The sequence below is a fragment of the Lolium perenne genome, chromosome 3 (assembly GCF_019359855.2).
Source record: "Lolium perenne isolate Kyuss_39 chromosome 3, Kyuss_2.0, whole genome shotgun sequence".
Lineage (NCBI taxonomy): Eukaryota > Viridiplantae > Streptophyta > Magnoliopsida > Poales > Poaceae > Lolium > Lolium perenne.
Window position 1 is genome coordinate 176424682 of NC_067246.2, and position 16565 is coordinate 176441246.

At 44.1% G+C, this 16565-nt stretch overlaps 1 protein-coding gene across 1 annotated transcript; it reads right to left on the reverse strand.

The window, feature by feature from the left end:
- Positions 1–1216: 1216 nt before the first annotated feature.
- Positions 1217–2608, reverse strand: LOC139838041 (uncharacterized). The gene has a single exon (XM_071827392.1). The coding sequence runs from the start codon at positions 2606–2608 to the stop codon at positions 1217–1219; it is 1392 nt and encodes a 463-aa protein (XP_071683493.1).
- Between the last annotated feature and the right edge of the window lie 13957 nt (positions 2609–16565).

The following is a 16565-nucleotide window of genomic DNA, read 5'->3' on the forward strand; positions in this document are numbered from 1 at the left end:
CTGCCTGTTTTTCCAATTCCCTTGCAGCTCGTGCAAGCCTATATTGATATGCTTGTAATTCTTCTGGTGTGGCTGTGGTAGCCATTGGCTCTGAGCCATCCATAGCCCTTGCGGCTCTATCCCATGCTGCTTGCGGGAGTCGAACTCTATCTCGCGTCTGTGGCCCGATATATTTATTGCCTAGACCTCGTCGCAAATCAGAGGGATCAACGTATGGATTTCCCAAATCGTCGAAAGCCTCAGATGTTTCCTCCTGGTCATGACTTGGCTCTCCGATGACATAAATCTGATGATATTTTGTTTTCAGATCTATGCTGGGTTTGGTGACACCATCATGAAGATTGGCGAAGACCTTGCCCACTGTAGTAGATTTGTCAATGAAGTTGTAGCTGTCGACACTGCTTGAGCCATCGCTTATATATGAGTCCGCAGATGACTCAAACGACATGTCGCTGAAGATCTTGGCGAGTTTTTCTCTTGCCCTGGTGCTGATGAAGCATGACGACGAAGTTTCTTCTTCTCCTGATTCGGTTGACGATGTATAACTTGAAAAATCGGAATCGACCGCCGCCGATCCCGACGAAATTGGAATTTCGACACGATACGATCCTTCTTTCTCGACGCGAAAGTGAAATCTTCCGAACGTCATCTCCATAGGCTCCTCCAGATACGCATATGCATCCAAACGGGAGGGCGGGTGAGGAACAAAATCGACAAGACCAGTTGCGATCTGTTTACCTCGATCCATTGCGTTGCTTGCGGTTGATGAAGTCGACGATCTTGAGCGTGCCATCGAAATCGTATCCTTGACGCCTCTAGTTCCCACAGACGGCGCCAATTGACAAGGTATTAACTTGTCAATGCCTACGGGTTGTAGACTAGGGTTTAGTTGGAAGTAGAGGGCAAGTAGATCTCGAAGGTTTCAGCCGAAAAGTACTCGACGATTATGAAACTAGGGTTTGAGAAACAATGATTCGATTATCTCTTCGTCCCTCGACTCCCCCTTATATAGGAGGCGGAGCCGAGGGATTCGTGTTGTACAAGTTACAGAGTCCGGGAAGGTTTCTAACTCATCCCGCAAGATTACAAATAACACTTCCTATTACAACTCTAGCTTTCCTTAATAATATCTTGGGCTTCCGAATCTTCTTATTCTTCGGGTAATGGGCCTTCAGTAAACCCCAGGTACTATCTTCGGCAGGCCCATTTGGGATGCCTATGTCACTCGGCGAACACAATCTATGTGTCCCTTATGCTTCACCATCCAGTTCATCCCGAGGATAACCTCTAAGCCTTGCTCTCCTAATACGATCAGATCCGCGTGAAAACGCTTTCCTTGAATTTCTATGGGAACCTCCTTGCATGAACTTTGGTTTTTGCTGGTGGATCCAGGGATTTGGACTAACATAGGTCGCTTCATGGGGGTGGGGGTTAAACCTCCTTTTCTCACAAAAGGCTTGGTAACGAAGGAATGTGAGGCTCCGGAATCAAACAGAACATTTGCGGGTACTGAGTTGACAAGGAACGTACCCAGAACAATATCCGGGGCTTCCTGAGCATCTTCAGTGTTGACATGGTTCAGGTGTCCTCTGGGTGGTCCAGCTGGTTTCATATGGTTCTGGTTCCTGCCAGAAGCAGTGCGAGATTTTCCTTGATTTGGCTTGGGCGCATTGGGGCGCTGTCCAACAGTCACTTTGTTGGGGCAATCGTTAGAGTAATGATCCGGTTGTCCGCAGGCGTAACATCCATTGGGGGGTTTGCGGACAGTGTTGTTCTGGCGGTTGTAGTTGGGATTTTGGTTGAGGCTGTTGGGATGTGGTGCAGGGGGTGAGGTCCTCTGCTGATGGGGCGCTGGCCTAGGTGGGGGCAGACTGCGGGGTTGCTGAGTGCTAGAGTTGCCCTGCAGCGTCATTGCCTTGCGCTTGCGGTTCTCTAATGCATTCTTGCGCTTGCTCTCAACCATGATAGAGGCATCTACCAACGACTCAAGATCTGGATATGGGACATCTACCAAGATACTTTGCAGCTCATCGTGCAGACCGTTCAGAAAGCGGTCCTTCCTCTTCTCTTCAGTGTTGGTATCTTCAGGAGCATACCTAGACAGGGTGGTGAACTTGTCCAGATAATCCACCACAGACATACTTCCTTGCCGCAGGTTCATGAACTTGTCCTTCATGAGCTTGATCAGTCTGGAGGGGATATGCGTCTTGCGAAACTTGGCCTTGAATTCTTCCCAGTTGATGACGTGTCCTTCAACTTGAATAGCCTTGACATTTTCCCACCAAGCGCGTGCAGGTCCAGAAAGAAAGTGAGTGGCGAACAACACCTTCTCATCATTGCCGACTCCGGCGACCTCTAGGTTGTTCTCAATGGTGCGAAGCCAATCATCGGCGTCGAGGGGTTCAGTGCACTTGGAGAAGACAGGAGGGTTGGTGCTTTGGAAATCTTTCAGCTTAGAGCGGGGGTCTCCATTTTCATTCTCGCCATTATTGTTGTTGGCGTTTCCGGTAGCGAGCTGAGCTAGGTGCTGAAGGGTAGCAAGGTTAGCTTGGCGCTCTGCACGGGCTGCCTCACGGTCTTCCATCATAAGGCGCAGAAGTTGCGCCATGGTTGGGTCCGGAGGTGGAGGGGGGTTTTGGTCTGACCCGCTGGCGCTTCCTCTACGGGTGTTGACCATCCTGAAGAAAGGTGGATTCAGATATAAATGGGGGAACAAGGAGATAGGCAGCCACTTAAAAGGGGAGGGCTTGTTAAAAATGCATAATTTTGATAACGGAAACACGCGAAAGCAAGGTAGGTAAACGATAGCATAACATAGCAGGGGTGCCAAAGGCACAAAAGCATAACACAACAATCATATCCAAACAATCAAGCTCACACTTCGGAAACTACAACAACTACATGAATCGCGCATAGGACTAGTTTCAAGGGACACCTAATATTTGGGATATCCTATTCAAATCAACTGAGCTTGTCATGTCTTCAATACCTCGAGTCCGGATGTCTGAGTTGGGGAACATCGCCAATATACAGGTTTGGAAGAGGATGAGATAGTAGAATAAGAACTTTCAAAGTCGCAAGAAATCAGAGGGGTGAGAATTAGAAGTTTTTGAAAGGGTAAGAAAGATAAAAGCTAAACTTCTATTATTTAGGAAAATAGGTTTAGTAAATAACTTTTATCAAAGTAGTATTTTCCTAACTAACGCCCATGCTAACTAAGGTCTCCTACAGTCAGGATGGCTCTGATACCAGCTCTGTGGGGCCCCGGACTTACCAGTCCAGAACTCCTGTTATGCATACAATTTCACGATCCCAAGATCATTCCATCGTGAATACATAACCGAACTGATACCAGATTACATCATCCATTACAGTACCGAAATAATAATAATACGGAAGTCTTACATCATAGGCCATCAAGGCCAAAGTTCGACAAACAGCAGCGGAATTTATTTGACTTGAAACAGCGATGGAACCCACGTCAGGCCTTTACCCTACAGGCGGCTGATTGGGAGAGCGTCCTAGTTCGCGTCTTCGGCGTCGTACTCTTCTTCTTCGTAGTACTCCTCTTCAAAGTCTGGCCAAGTAAATAGCCAGGACAACAATGCCAATGAGTACGTTTGAATGTACTCGCAAACCACCTTAGAGAGAAATAAAGGATATGCAGTATGGCAGTAGCAAGGAACAGGCACTACACTAGGGCGACAAGGAGCGAGAGGTGGTTTCTCTCGAGAGTATGAAATATATATACCTTTGTTGATAAACCTTTTTGAAAACAAGTTTATTTGAAGACTAATAGGTAAGGAAGACCCATTTTTGTTTTCCGGCCATCGGAATGACCAAAACAATTTCATCTTTCCACCGTACCTCCCAGGTACATCTCCACCAGTCCCACTGGTATCTTTCCGTACCTCCCAGGTACATTTCCAAAACCTTTTTGGGAAAACACTTTTGTAAAACAAAACTTCCCTTTAATGCCAAGTACCGCCATTCCCATGTCCAGAACCGCGGACACGGCTATTCGAATAGTTTTACACTCTGCAGAGGTTGTACACTTTCCCCACAAGATCCGAATACTCATCGTGTGGGCATCATCCCTGCATAACAACATATGCCACGACAAGTACCCGATCGTAGTTTTTCGCCTGCCCGCCTTAGCCTAAGACATGCCGAATGAGTTGTACCTCCCAACACCAGAGTCCGAGGGCTGTCCAGGAGTAGCAAGGCCCCCAGCACACTCGACCCTCCGGAATGCCATCCAACCACTTAGGCATCTTTCAATGGGAGCTCATAAGTTGTACCCCGCGTACCTAAACAGGCAAATGGGTTGCGTCCCTTCTCATGGGAAGAACCCCGGTCGAAGCGTCCATGGTCGGACTGCCACTACACTTGCAGGACTCAAACTAAGGCGAGACAAACTACTACACTACGCCCCTTCCCACTTCAGGGTAATGTGGTTGCACTGGCTAGGTCCGGTTTCGTACTATGGTCAACAAAGTTTTTCGAAAACAATTTTTCTCCACTTGCCTCCAGCAATTTCTCTTTCCACAAACCTTTTCATTTTCATAAACTCCCGCTGGGGCAGGGCTACCCCTTTCCAAGGTTTTCGAAACACTTCTTTTCTGGAAAACATTTTCTCAAACCTTTTTAAAGAGGGTTCCCAACCTATAGTCTGACTTTTCTTTGAAAAGCAGCGACAAGGATGATAAGGTGTTAAGCACCATATTTCTAGCAAGTGTTGAATCAGTAGGTATCACGAGGGCTGCACCCATAAGGGTGGAATCATAAAACTTCGAGTGGTGGAACCACTCACATAAATAAATAAAAGACATGCAATTTAACAAAACCTGTGATAATGCAAGAGTAAGATAATTAGGGTGAGACATGCATCAAGAGGTGGCTTGCCTTGATCAGCAAAGTGTCCCTGGCCTTCTTCCTCAAATCCTCCAAATTCACCTCCTCCTTTATTTCCGGCGGCGTTCGAATCTAGCGTCGCAAAATAAAAAGAAACAAGCACACACCGAATCAACAAACCATTCCAGAATAGAACACACAAAAATTTGGTAAAATCACAGTATGTAAAGGTTTACAAATGCAAGCTACTGAAAGTGGTTTCACTAATTTATGATTTTTAAAACAAAAGATATGATTTTTATAATTCCAGAAATGACTTAAGAACCATTTAAATAGTCTAAATCTTTTTGTGAGTCACAAAAATACATGCAGCATACCTACTGAAAGCTAACAAAATGTATAACACACTTGCACAAGAATCACTTGCAAATAATTTTTTAAATAATTTAGACAATTCAAATAAGACAGAAACCAGAGCAAACAAATAGCTAGGCTCACCAGTATCAGAGCATCACCAACCAAAATCAATCATACCCATTGATAGCTAATACCAAATGTGAGCTAACCCCACTGGTTTGGCATTTTTCTGATTTGTGAGTGATTTTACAAAAATCATATACTGAAAAGGTATAATGTTTCAGTAATAAAATTATTAGAATTAAACTACAACTCTGAAAAATATTTCCTTTGGCACCAAATTACCATATCTATGTCTACCAGTAGAACTTTGTTTTATGTCAAAAACATTTATAGTTTTCAATTTAAAAATCAGTGAACAGCTCTCTGGTCCAATTTTAATTTGCTAACCAAACAAAATCCAGGAAACTTCTGCATGTGAGTCTAGTGCCAAAATAAAGTTACTTACATCTACTTCACAACAAAATTAACCTCATGCAGAAAGGGTTTATAAATCTAACACAATAAATAAAATACACAACCATATACTTTTTAGGTTCTTATTTAACAGCACATATTCACAGCACAAAATCACATGCATGCAATCTCCTGAGGTAGGGATTTTGTTAACAAAGCCTCCAGAATTTTCAATCATCAATTTTGGACGTTTTATGAATTTATGGCGATTTAAAAGCTAGGCAGTAGTTTCTGGCAGGATTTTCCATATTAAAGAAAAAAGGGGACAGTGGGCCGGAAGTGGGGGCGCGGCCCAGTCCAGCTCGCTGGCCAGCCCGGCCGTGGCGAGGAAGCGCGGGAGCGGCGGTTTAAACGGAGGGAGGATGTGGCGGCCACGCTGGCTTGCGGGGCCCGCGCTAATCGCATGCATGCAGAGGTTATCGTCCTCCTCGCGACGCAGGACACCGACGTAATCCTGGCGACTTCCGGCGACTAGCGCGCTCACCTGCGGTCGCAGAAAACGGTGGGAGCTGGCGTGCTGGGCTCGGCGGAGGGAGCTCTTCCGAACGGACGTAGCGGTGGCGCAAACAGTGCTGACGTCCGTGGCGGTCGACGGCGACCTGTCCCGGGCTGTTGTAGGCGCCGACGTCGTCAGGAAGTCCTGGGAAGAAGAAAAACTAGGGCGTTAGAGGGAGGAGATGGTGGCGTGTCCAGATAGCAAGGTAGGGAGAAGGAACGGCGGCGCCATGCATCGGCAACCTTGCCGGAACTCGCAGACGCCGGCTCGCGGTTGATGAGCAGGGAGAAGAAGAAGTTTTCTCTCCACTCTGGAGGAGAAGGGATTGTGTCTGGCGGCTTCTGTGGCGAAAGGAAAGGGGAGGAGAGGTCATGCGTCCTATTTAAGGAGAGGCGCCCTGGTGCACCGTGCACCGCGTCCGGGCGGGGTGGAAAAGAGGGCGGTAGGCCAGGATTGGTGGAGATGGGCGGTGGAGAGGTCCATCGGCGCCATGGTGCCACGCCTTGGCGCGACGCCCGCATCGGGGGTGCGGTGACAAGAGGAGACGCACTGGCGGCGGAATCGTCTGCCAAGTGCTCGACGTATTGACGTGACACGGCATCGGCAGTGGCGTGCACGGGGGAGGCTAGTACTTGTCCGTGCGGGGCCCTTGGGGTGTTGACGCGCCGTGGCGAGGTCTGTAGACAGGCGGGAGCGACCAGAGCGAGGTTGATGGGTAGTCGACGTGGCCGTGGCCATGTTTGCGCGCGTGGTCACCACCGTGGTGGGATGCGCACGGGTCTGCGAAGGAGGGCTCACGGGAGCGTGGAAGAGGGGGAGAGGGGAGAGCAGGGACCCGTCGTGGTCGCTGGCCCTGCGTGCAGTAGCAGCAGCACATGTGAGGAGGATGCGGCATGATTTGTTTCCAGGCTTCTACCGCATGCATGTATTGGTCTCTCTCTCTCTCACTCAACACCAAGAGCAACAACCAATAATGGCACTGTAGCAGGTCGACTAGAGGGAGGTCATAGTGCTGGAGAGATCATGTGGTGGTGATCCAAATAAAAAGAATTGAGTAAGATAGAGAGAGAGAAATGGGGAGGAGTGTTGCCAGGTTGAGTTGTATGGTATGGCCGGCTTCCATGCAAATAAAGAAACCAAGATATGAGCCAAGCAAGACATGCATGCCGGCCATGTACTAGTGTTGGTGATGGTGTATTTAGATAATATTAAGGAGATAGAGATTTTAAAAAAAGTGCTAGAGTCAAGTTGATGATGATGGCATCTCAAATTTTTAGAAAGGACATGATGAGGAAAAAGGTCACTAAAGAGTGAGAATGGTGAGGAGAGTGAGGGAAAATGAGAGGAAAAATAATGTTAAAAAGGAAAGGGAGAATAAGTGGGAGGGACAAGTTAGATAGCACATGGTCTATGTGACCAAACTTGCTCAAAGGCACATTTTGGGATTTTTGTCACGACCAATATGAAGTGATATAGGTCAAGAAAATGATGAAAATGGAATGAGTTCATTACCACACGGCTAGAGAAATTTTATAATCAAATTTGGTTGAGAATTGAGAGAGAAAAGTCACACACAAAAGTGACTAGAAGTTGATCTTGGAAAATCCATCTAAGCATTAGAGGTTTAAGTCCTAGGGTTTAGTGAGAAAGGAAAATGTGATCACTAAAGTAAATAGAGAGAGGTGAAATGTTCCAAAGGTTTGTGTCATGGTTAATTTAATTCAAACCAGAACTAAAGAGGTTCACATGTAGAAAGGGTTTTAGGGTTTTTCGTGATTGACACACAATGTAATTTTCACAAGTAACAACCACACACATCCTACAATTAATGCAAGATCAACTATATGCATGCAAAGCTTGAAGATAGAAAAAGTTTTTGCTGGCCCAAAAATTTGTATTCCAAAATTTTAATCAAAGCACAAAAGTTGGGTTGTTACAATAAGTTCCATAGGGACAAGTGAAAGTGGTTTTCTCTTGATCTTTAGTTTTAACAGCAATTTGTGAAAACCCAGAATAACCATCAAGAAAGCAAAAATGAGTATTTTTAGATAACCTTTCTAACATTTGATCAATAAAAGGTAAAGGGTAATGATCTTTCTTAGTAACTTTATTAACTTTTCGATAATCAATGCACATTCTATACCCTACAACTACTCTTTGAGGGATGAGCTCATCATTATCATTAGGTACAACAGTTATTCCTCCTTTCTTAGGAACACAATGCACAGGACTAACCCATCTACTATCAGCAATAGGATATATAATACCAGCTTCAAGAAGTTTTAATACCTGATTCCTTACCACATCCTTCATCTTAGGAATTAGACGACGCTGATGTTCAACAACAGGCTTTGCATCCTCTTCCATGTTGATGGCATGTTGGCAAATAGAGGGAGAAATCCCCTTCAAGTCATCAAGAGTGTAGCCAATAGCTCCTCGGTGTTTCTTCAATATTTCCAATAACCTTTCTTCCTCAAAATCTGAAAGCTTAGAACTAATAATAATAGGGTATATTTTCTTATCATCAATATGAGCATACTTAAGATTATCAGGCAATGTCTTTAAATCAAAAACAAGATCTTCCTTTGGTGGTGGTGTTGTACCTAGATCTTCAAGCGGTAAGTCATGCTTAAGAATAGGTTGACGAAGGAAAATTTCATCAAGCTCATTCCTTTCTTCCCTAAATACTTCACTCTCACTATCCTCCAAATGTTGCTGTAAAGGATTATTAGGAGCAAGAGCAATAGATGCACACTGTTCAATTCTAAAATCATTATTAGGCAATTCAGCTTTATAAGGAACTTTGGCAAATTTAGAGAAATTAAACTCACAAGATTCACCAGCAAATTTAGTTACAACTTTCTCCTTCTTGCAATCTATAACAGCTCCACAAGTATTTAGAAAAGGTCTAACAAAAATGATAGGACAAGACTTACTAGCAGCAGAACCAAGTACCAAAAAGTCAGCAGGATATTTAATCTTACCACATAGAACTTCCACATCTCGAACAATACCAATAGGAGAGATAGTTTCTCTGTTAGCTAGCCGAATAACCACATCAATATCTTCAAGTTCACAAGAACCAATTTCATGCATGATTTCTGTGTAAAGCTCATAAGGAATGGCACTAATACTTGCACCAATATCGCATAAACCATAATAACAATGATCACCAATTCTAACAGAGAGCATAGGAACACAGGCTTTCCTAGACTTATTAGGATGTGATACGTCTCAAACGTATCTATAATTTCTTATGTTCCATGCTACTTTTATGATGATACTCACATGTTTTATACACACTTTATGTCATATTTATGCATTTTCCGGCACTAACCTATTAACAAGATGCCGAAGAGCCAGTTGCTGTTTTCTGCTGTTTTTGGTTTCAGAAATCCTAGTAAGGAAATATTCTCGGAATTGGACGAAATCAACGCCTAGGGTCTTATTTTTCCACGAAGCTTCCAGAAGTCCGAAAGGGAAACGAAGTGAGGCGACGAGGCGGCGACACGCCAGGGCGGCGCGGCCCAGGCCCTGGCCGCGCGGCCCTATTGTGTGGGCCCCTTGTGACGCCCCTGACCTACCCTTCCGCCTACATATAGCCTTCGTCGAGGAAACCCCAGTACTGAGAGCCACGATACGGAAAACCTTCCAGAGACGCCGCCACCGCCAATCCCATCTCGGGGGATTCAGGAGATCGCCTCCGGCACCCTGCCGGAGAGGGGAATCATCTCCCGGAGGACTCTTCACCGCCATGGTCACCTCCGGAGTGATGTGTGAGTAGTTCACCCCTGGACTATGGGTCCATAGCAGTAGCTAGATGGTTGTCTTCTCCTCATTGTGCTATCATTGTTGGATCTTGTGAGCTGCCTAACATGATCAAGATCATCTATTTGTAATGCTACATATTGTGTTTGTTGGGATCCGATGAATATGGAATATTATGTTATGTTGATTATCAATCTATCATCTATGTGTTGTTTATGATCTTGCATGCTCTCTGTTATTAGTAGAGGCTCTGGCCAAGTCGTTACTTGTAACTCCAAGAGGGAGTATTTATGCTCGATAGTGCGTTCATGCCTCCATTTAATGGGGACGATGTGAGAAAGTTCTAAGGTTGTGGATGTGATGTTGCCACTAGGGATAAAACATCAATGCTTTGTCTAAGGATATTTGTGTTGATTACATTACGCACCATACTTAATGCAATTGTCTGTTGTTTGCAACTTAATACTGGAAGGGGTGCGGACGCTAACCCAAAGGTGGACTTTTTAGGCATAGATGCATGCTGGATAGCGGTCTATGTACTTTGTCGTAATGCCCAATTAAATCTCACACTACTCATCATAATATGTATGTGCATTGTCATGCCATCTTTATTTGTCAATTGCCCAACTGTAATTTGTTCACCCAACATGCTATTTCTTATGGGAGAGACACCACTAGTGAACTGTGGACCCCGGTCCATTCTTTACATCGAATACAATCTACTGCAATACTTGTTCTTACTGTTCTCTGCAAACATCATCATCCACACTATACATCTAATCCTTTGTTACAGCAAGCCGGTGAGATTGACAACCTCACTGTCACGTTGGGGCAAAGTAATTTGGTTGTGTTGTGCAGGTTCCACGTTGGTGCCGGAATCCCTGGTGTTGCGCCACACTACACTCCGCCACCATCAACCTTCAACGTGCTTCTTGGCTCCTACTGGTTCGATAAAGCTTGGTTTCTTACTGAGGGAAAACTTGCTGTTGTACACATCACACCTTCCTCTTGGGGTTCCCAACGGACGCGTGCTGTACGCGTATCAAGCTCTTTTTCTGGCGCCGTTGCCGGGGAGATCAAGACACGCTGCAAGGGGAGTCTCCACTTTCAATCTCTTTACTTTGTTTTTGTCTTGCTTTATTTTATTTACTACTTTGTTTACTGCATTATATCAAAATACAAAAAAAAATATTTACTAGCTTTACTTTGTTTACTATCTTGTTTGCGTTCTCCATATTAAAAACACAAAAAAAATTAGTTATTTGCATTTACTTTACTTACTTCATCATGTTTCCTCCTAAGTTTACTCTGAAAGATGTACCGGTAGGACGAGGGTCTATCATTGGAAAAGATAATATAGACGATTTTTTCACTCATATTAGTACGGTTGAAGATTTTGAAGATAGACACTTGGTAGAACTTGCTCCTACCTATGAAATTGCCGTTGCTTCTTTAGTACACACTGATAAGTCCAAAACGTATCTACTTTCCCGAACACTTTTGCTATTGTTTTGCCTCTAATTTGTGTATTTTGGATACAACTAACACGGACTAACGCTGTTTTCAGCAGAATTGCTCTGGTGTCTCGTTTTTGTGCAGAAATTCAACTTTCGGGAAAATCCTCGGAATTTATACCAAAGGGCCTATTTTACCAGAAGACTCACGAAGCCAGAAGGGTAGGCCTGGGGGAGGCCCAGGGCCCCCAGACGCTAGGCCGGCGCGGCCTAGAGGGGGGGCGCGCTGCCCTAGCGTGTGGCCCCCTCGGCTGCCCTCTGACGCCCTCCTCTGGACTACTTAAAGGTTTCAATCTAAAAACGCGAGGCAGGAAGTCGAAGTCGCCAGAAATCCTCCAAACGCCGCCACATCGCGAAACTCTGTCTCGGGACCAGAAACTCCATTCTGGCACTCCGCCGGGACGGGGAATTGGAGGAGATCATCGCCATCATCACCACCGACGCCTCTCCATCGACCAGCAATGCTTCCCCCATCCATGTGTGAGTAATTCCCCCGCTGTAGGCTGAAGGGGATGGTAGGGATTGGATGAGATTGGTCATGTAATAGCATAAGATTATTAGGGCATAGTGCCTAGTGTTCGTAATTGGTACTTTGATCATATTGTTGCAACTTGTTATGCTTAATGCTTGTCACTAGGGCCCGAGTGCCATGATCTCAGATCTGAACATGTTATTGTTTCATGATGATATTCATTGTTTTATGATCTTACCTGCAAGTTGTATACACATGTCGCTGTCCGGAACCCGAGGCCCCGAAGTGACAGAAATTGGGACAACCGGAGGGGAAGGCGGTGATGTGAGGATCACATGTGTTCACAGAATGTTAATGCTTTGCTCCGGTACTTTATTAAAAGGAGTACCTTAATATCCAGTAGATTCCCTAGAGGCCCGGCTGCCACCGGCTGGTAGGACAAAAGATGTTGTGCAAGTTTCTCATTGCGAGCACGTACGACTATATACGGAACACATGCCTATGGATTGCTTAGTACTTGGACACCGTTTTATTATTATCTGCAAATGCCCTGCTTTGATTGTTACATGAGTTTCTCTCATCCATGCAACGCCCGTCATCCATCCCTGTGCCTACAGTATTTTAATCCTGCTGTTTACTATAATCACTACTGCTGTCTTTGTTACTCTGCTGCTGTTATTTCACTATCTTGCTATAAAACTGTTACCTCTTGATAAACTCTTGCGAGCAAGTCTGTTTCCAGGTGCAGCTGAATTGACAACTCCGTTGTTAAGGCTTTCAAGTATTCTTTGTCTCCCCTTGTGTCGAATCAATAAATTGGGTTTTACTTCCCGCGAAGACTGTTGCGATCCCCTATACTTGTGGGTCATCAAGACTATTTTCTGGCGCCGTTGCCGGGGAGCATAGCTTTATTTGGAAGTTCACTTGGATTGATATTGTTCGCTGCAAATTCTCCATAATGGGTAAATCTCGCGATTCTAAAGTCGCCATATTACCATCCACTACAAGAAAAGGTACAACTCTGAGTACCTCTGCTGCTCTTGATTCACCATCTGTGATAACTCAACTTGTTTCACCACCGTAAGCTTCACTTGCTGGTACTTCTGCTGAATCTGAAAATTCTCATAATATTGATGATGTTTCCGCTGTGCTTGATGATAGTGGTTCATTAGGATCTTTTCTAGATGCTACAATTGCTAGGTCTAGACAAATTGAAAATGCTGAAACTCCTAATGAAAATGTTGCTACACCTGTTAATTCACCTGAGTCTGTTGATTATTCTAGTGATGATCCAGATGAGGATTATGTGGAGCTTAATGATGATTTTATTGATAAATGCAATGCTATTACTGATGCAAGAAAAATTAAAAAGTTTCTCGCACAACATACTGTTAGATATAAGCTATCTCCTGATCCTAAATTTGCCACATCTCCTATATGCATTAAGGATAAAGATTATGATTTTTCTCTTGATCTATCTCATATAGCTATTGTTGAGAAAACACCCTTTTGTGGTACTGAAAAAGAAAGTGCTGTAGAACACATGAATGAACTCTCTTCTATGAGTAGCTTGTTTTCTGATGATGTCAAGATGCGTACTTATTTCGTTGCTAAAATTTTTCCTTTCTCATTAAAGGATGATGCTAAAACTTGGTATAATAATTTGCCTCCTGGCTCTATTAAAAGTCCAGGTGATTTGTGATACGTCTCCGACATATCGATAATTTCTTATGTTCCATGCCACATTATTGATGATATCTACATGTTTTATGCATACTTTATGCCATATTTATGCATTTTCCGGCACTAACCTATTAACGAGATACCGAAGAGCCAGTTGCTGTTTTCTGCTGTTTTTGGTTTCAGAAATCCTAGTAAGGAAATATTCTCGGAATTGGACGAAATCAACGCCCAGGGGCCTATTTTTCCACGAAGCTTCCAGAAGTCCGAGGGAGAGACGAAGTGGGGCCACGGGGCGCTGACACACTAAGGCGGCGCGGCCTAGGGGGGGCCGCGCCGCCCTACTGTGTGGCCCCCCTGTCAGGCCCCCTGACCTATCTCCTCCGCCTACTTAAAGCCTTTGTCGCGAAACCCCCAGTACCGAGAGCTACGATACGGAAAACCTTCCAGAGACGCCGCCGCCGCCAATCCCATCTCGGGGGATTCAGGAGATCGCCTCCGGCACCCTGCCGGAGAGGGGAATCATCTCCTAGAGGACTCTTCACCGCCATGGTCGCCTCCGGAGTGATGAGTGAGTAGTTCACCCCTGGACTATGGGTCCATAGCAGTAGCTAGATGGTCGTCTTCTCCTAATTGTGCTTCATTGTCGGGTCTTGTGAGCTGCCTAACATGATCAAGATCATCTATCTGTAATGTTACATGTTGTGTTTGTTGGGATCTGATGGATAGAGAATACTATGCTATGTTGATTATCAATCTATTATCTATGTGTTGTTTATGATCTTGCATGCTCTCCGTTATTAGTAGAGGCTCTGGCCAAGTTTTTGCTAGTAACTCCAAGAGGGATTATTTATGCTCGATAGTGGGTTCATGCCTCCATTAAATCTGGGACAGTGACAGAAAGTTCTAAGGTTGTGGATGTGTTGTTGCCACTAGGGATAAAACATCGATGCTATGTCTAAAGATGTAGTTGTTGATTACATTACGCACCATACTTAATGCAATTGTCTGTTGTTTGCAACTTAATACTGGAAGGGGTTCGGATGATAACCTGAAGGTGGACTTTTTAGGCATAGATGCATGCTGGATAGCGGTCTATGTACTTTGTCGTAATGCCCAATTAAATCTCACAATACTCATCATATCATGTATGTGCATGGTCGTGCCCTCTTTATTTGTCAATTGCCCAACTGTAATTTGTTCACCCAACATGCTTATTCTTATCGGAGAGACGCCTCTAGTGAACTGTGGACCCCGGTCCATTCTTAACATCGAATACAATCTACTGCAATACTTGTTCTACTGTTTTCTGCAAACAATCATCATCCACACTATACATCTAATCCTTTGTTACAGCAAGCCGGTGAGATTGACAACCTCACTGTTACGTTGGGACAAAGTACTTTGGTTGTGTTGTGCAGGTTCCACGTTGGCGCCGGAATCCCTGGTGTTGCGCCGCACTACACTTCGCCGCCATCAACCTTCAACGTGCTTCTTGGCTCCTACTGGTTCGATAAACCTTGGTTTCTTACTGAGGGAAAACTTGCCGCTGTACGCATCACACCTTCCTCTTGGGGTTCCCAACGGTCGCGTGCTGTACGCGTATCAAGACTGTTTTCTGGCGCCGTTGCCGGGGAGATCAAGACACGCTGCAAGGGGAGTCTCCACCTCCAATCTCTTTACTTTGTTTTTTTCTTGCTTTATTTTATTTACTACTTTGTTTGCTGCACTAAAACAAAACACAAAAAATTTAGTTGCTAGCTTTACTTTATTTGCTATCTTGTTTGCAATCTCCATATCAAAAACACAAAAAAATTAGTTACTTGCATTTACTTTATCTAGTTTTCTTTATTTACTGTTGCTAAAATGAGTAATCCTGAAGTTGAAGTTCGTTCGTTTAAGCAAAAAGGGGGAGAATGTTTAAAAGATGCTTGGTATAGAATTAGTGATGCCCATAATAGGTGCACTAAGAAACACTCCACCACTATCCTACTGAGGAATTTTTATGTTGGTATCTCTAGCTGGAATAGATATGTTCTTGATTGTCTCGCGGGAGGTAACTTTCTAGGTACTCCTGCCTTAGAAGCTAGTTGCATTATTGAGAGTCTATTTGGAATACCACCTGTTAATGAAGTTAAAATTGAAACCTCTCTTGAAGATGTCATGAAAAAGTTGGAAACCATAGAGCAAAATCTTCCAAGTATTGAGATTAATTTGGGAGCATTACTTGATAGCACTGATAAACTTGATAAATCTCTAGGTGGAATTAATGAGAGAATTGCCATCTTAGAAGCTTGTGCTATTCGTGATAATAAAACCCAAAGGATTAGTGAACTTGAAGAGGCTATGGGAACATTGGGTTCAACCTTTTCATCTATAAAGTTTAGAGAGAAAGCTTATGTGGGTAAGGAGCAAAAGTTCATGTATGTCTCTAAGGTGCCTAAACCAAAAAACTATTATAGGCCTAAAATTGCTAAAGCTCTTAATACCACTATAGAAAAAGGAGTATCTAATATACCTAATGGGATAAATTGTGAAAATGATGTTGATGCTTCGTCTCTTGATAATACTTGATACACACTTTCTGCGCCTAGCTGAAAGGCGTTAAAGAAAAGCGCTTATGGGAGACAACTCATTATTTTACTACTGCACCTTTATTTGATATTTGAGTCTTGGAAGTTGTTACTACTGTAGCAACCTCTCCTTATCTTATTTTTGTTGCATTTTTGTGCCAAGTAAAGTCGTTGATAGTAAGGTTCATACTAGATTTGGATTACTGCGCAGAAACAGATTTCTTGCTGTCACGAATCTGGGCCTAATTCTCTGTAGGTAACTCAGAAAATTATGCCAATTTACGTGAGTGATCCTCAGATATGTACGCAACTTTCATTCAATTTGAGAATTTTCA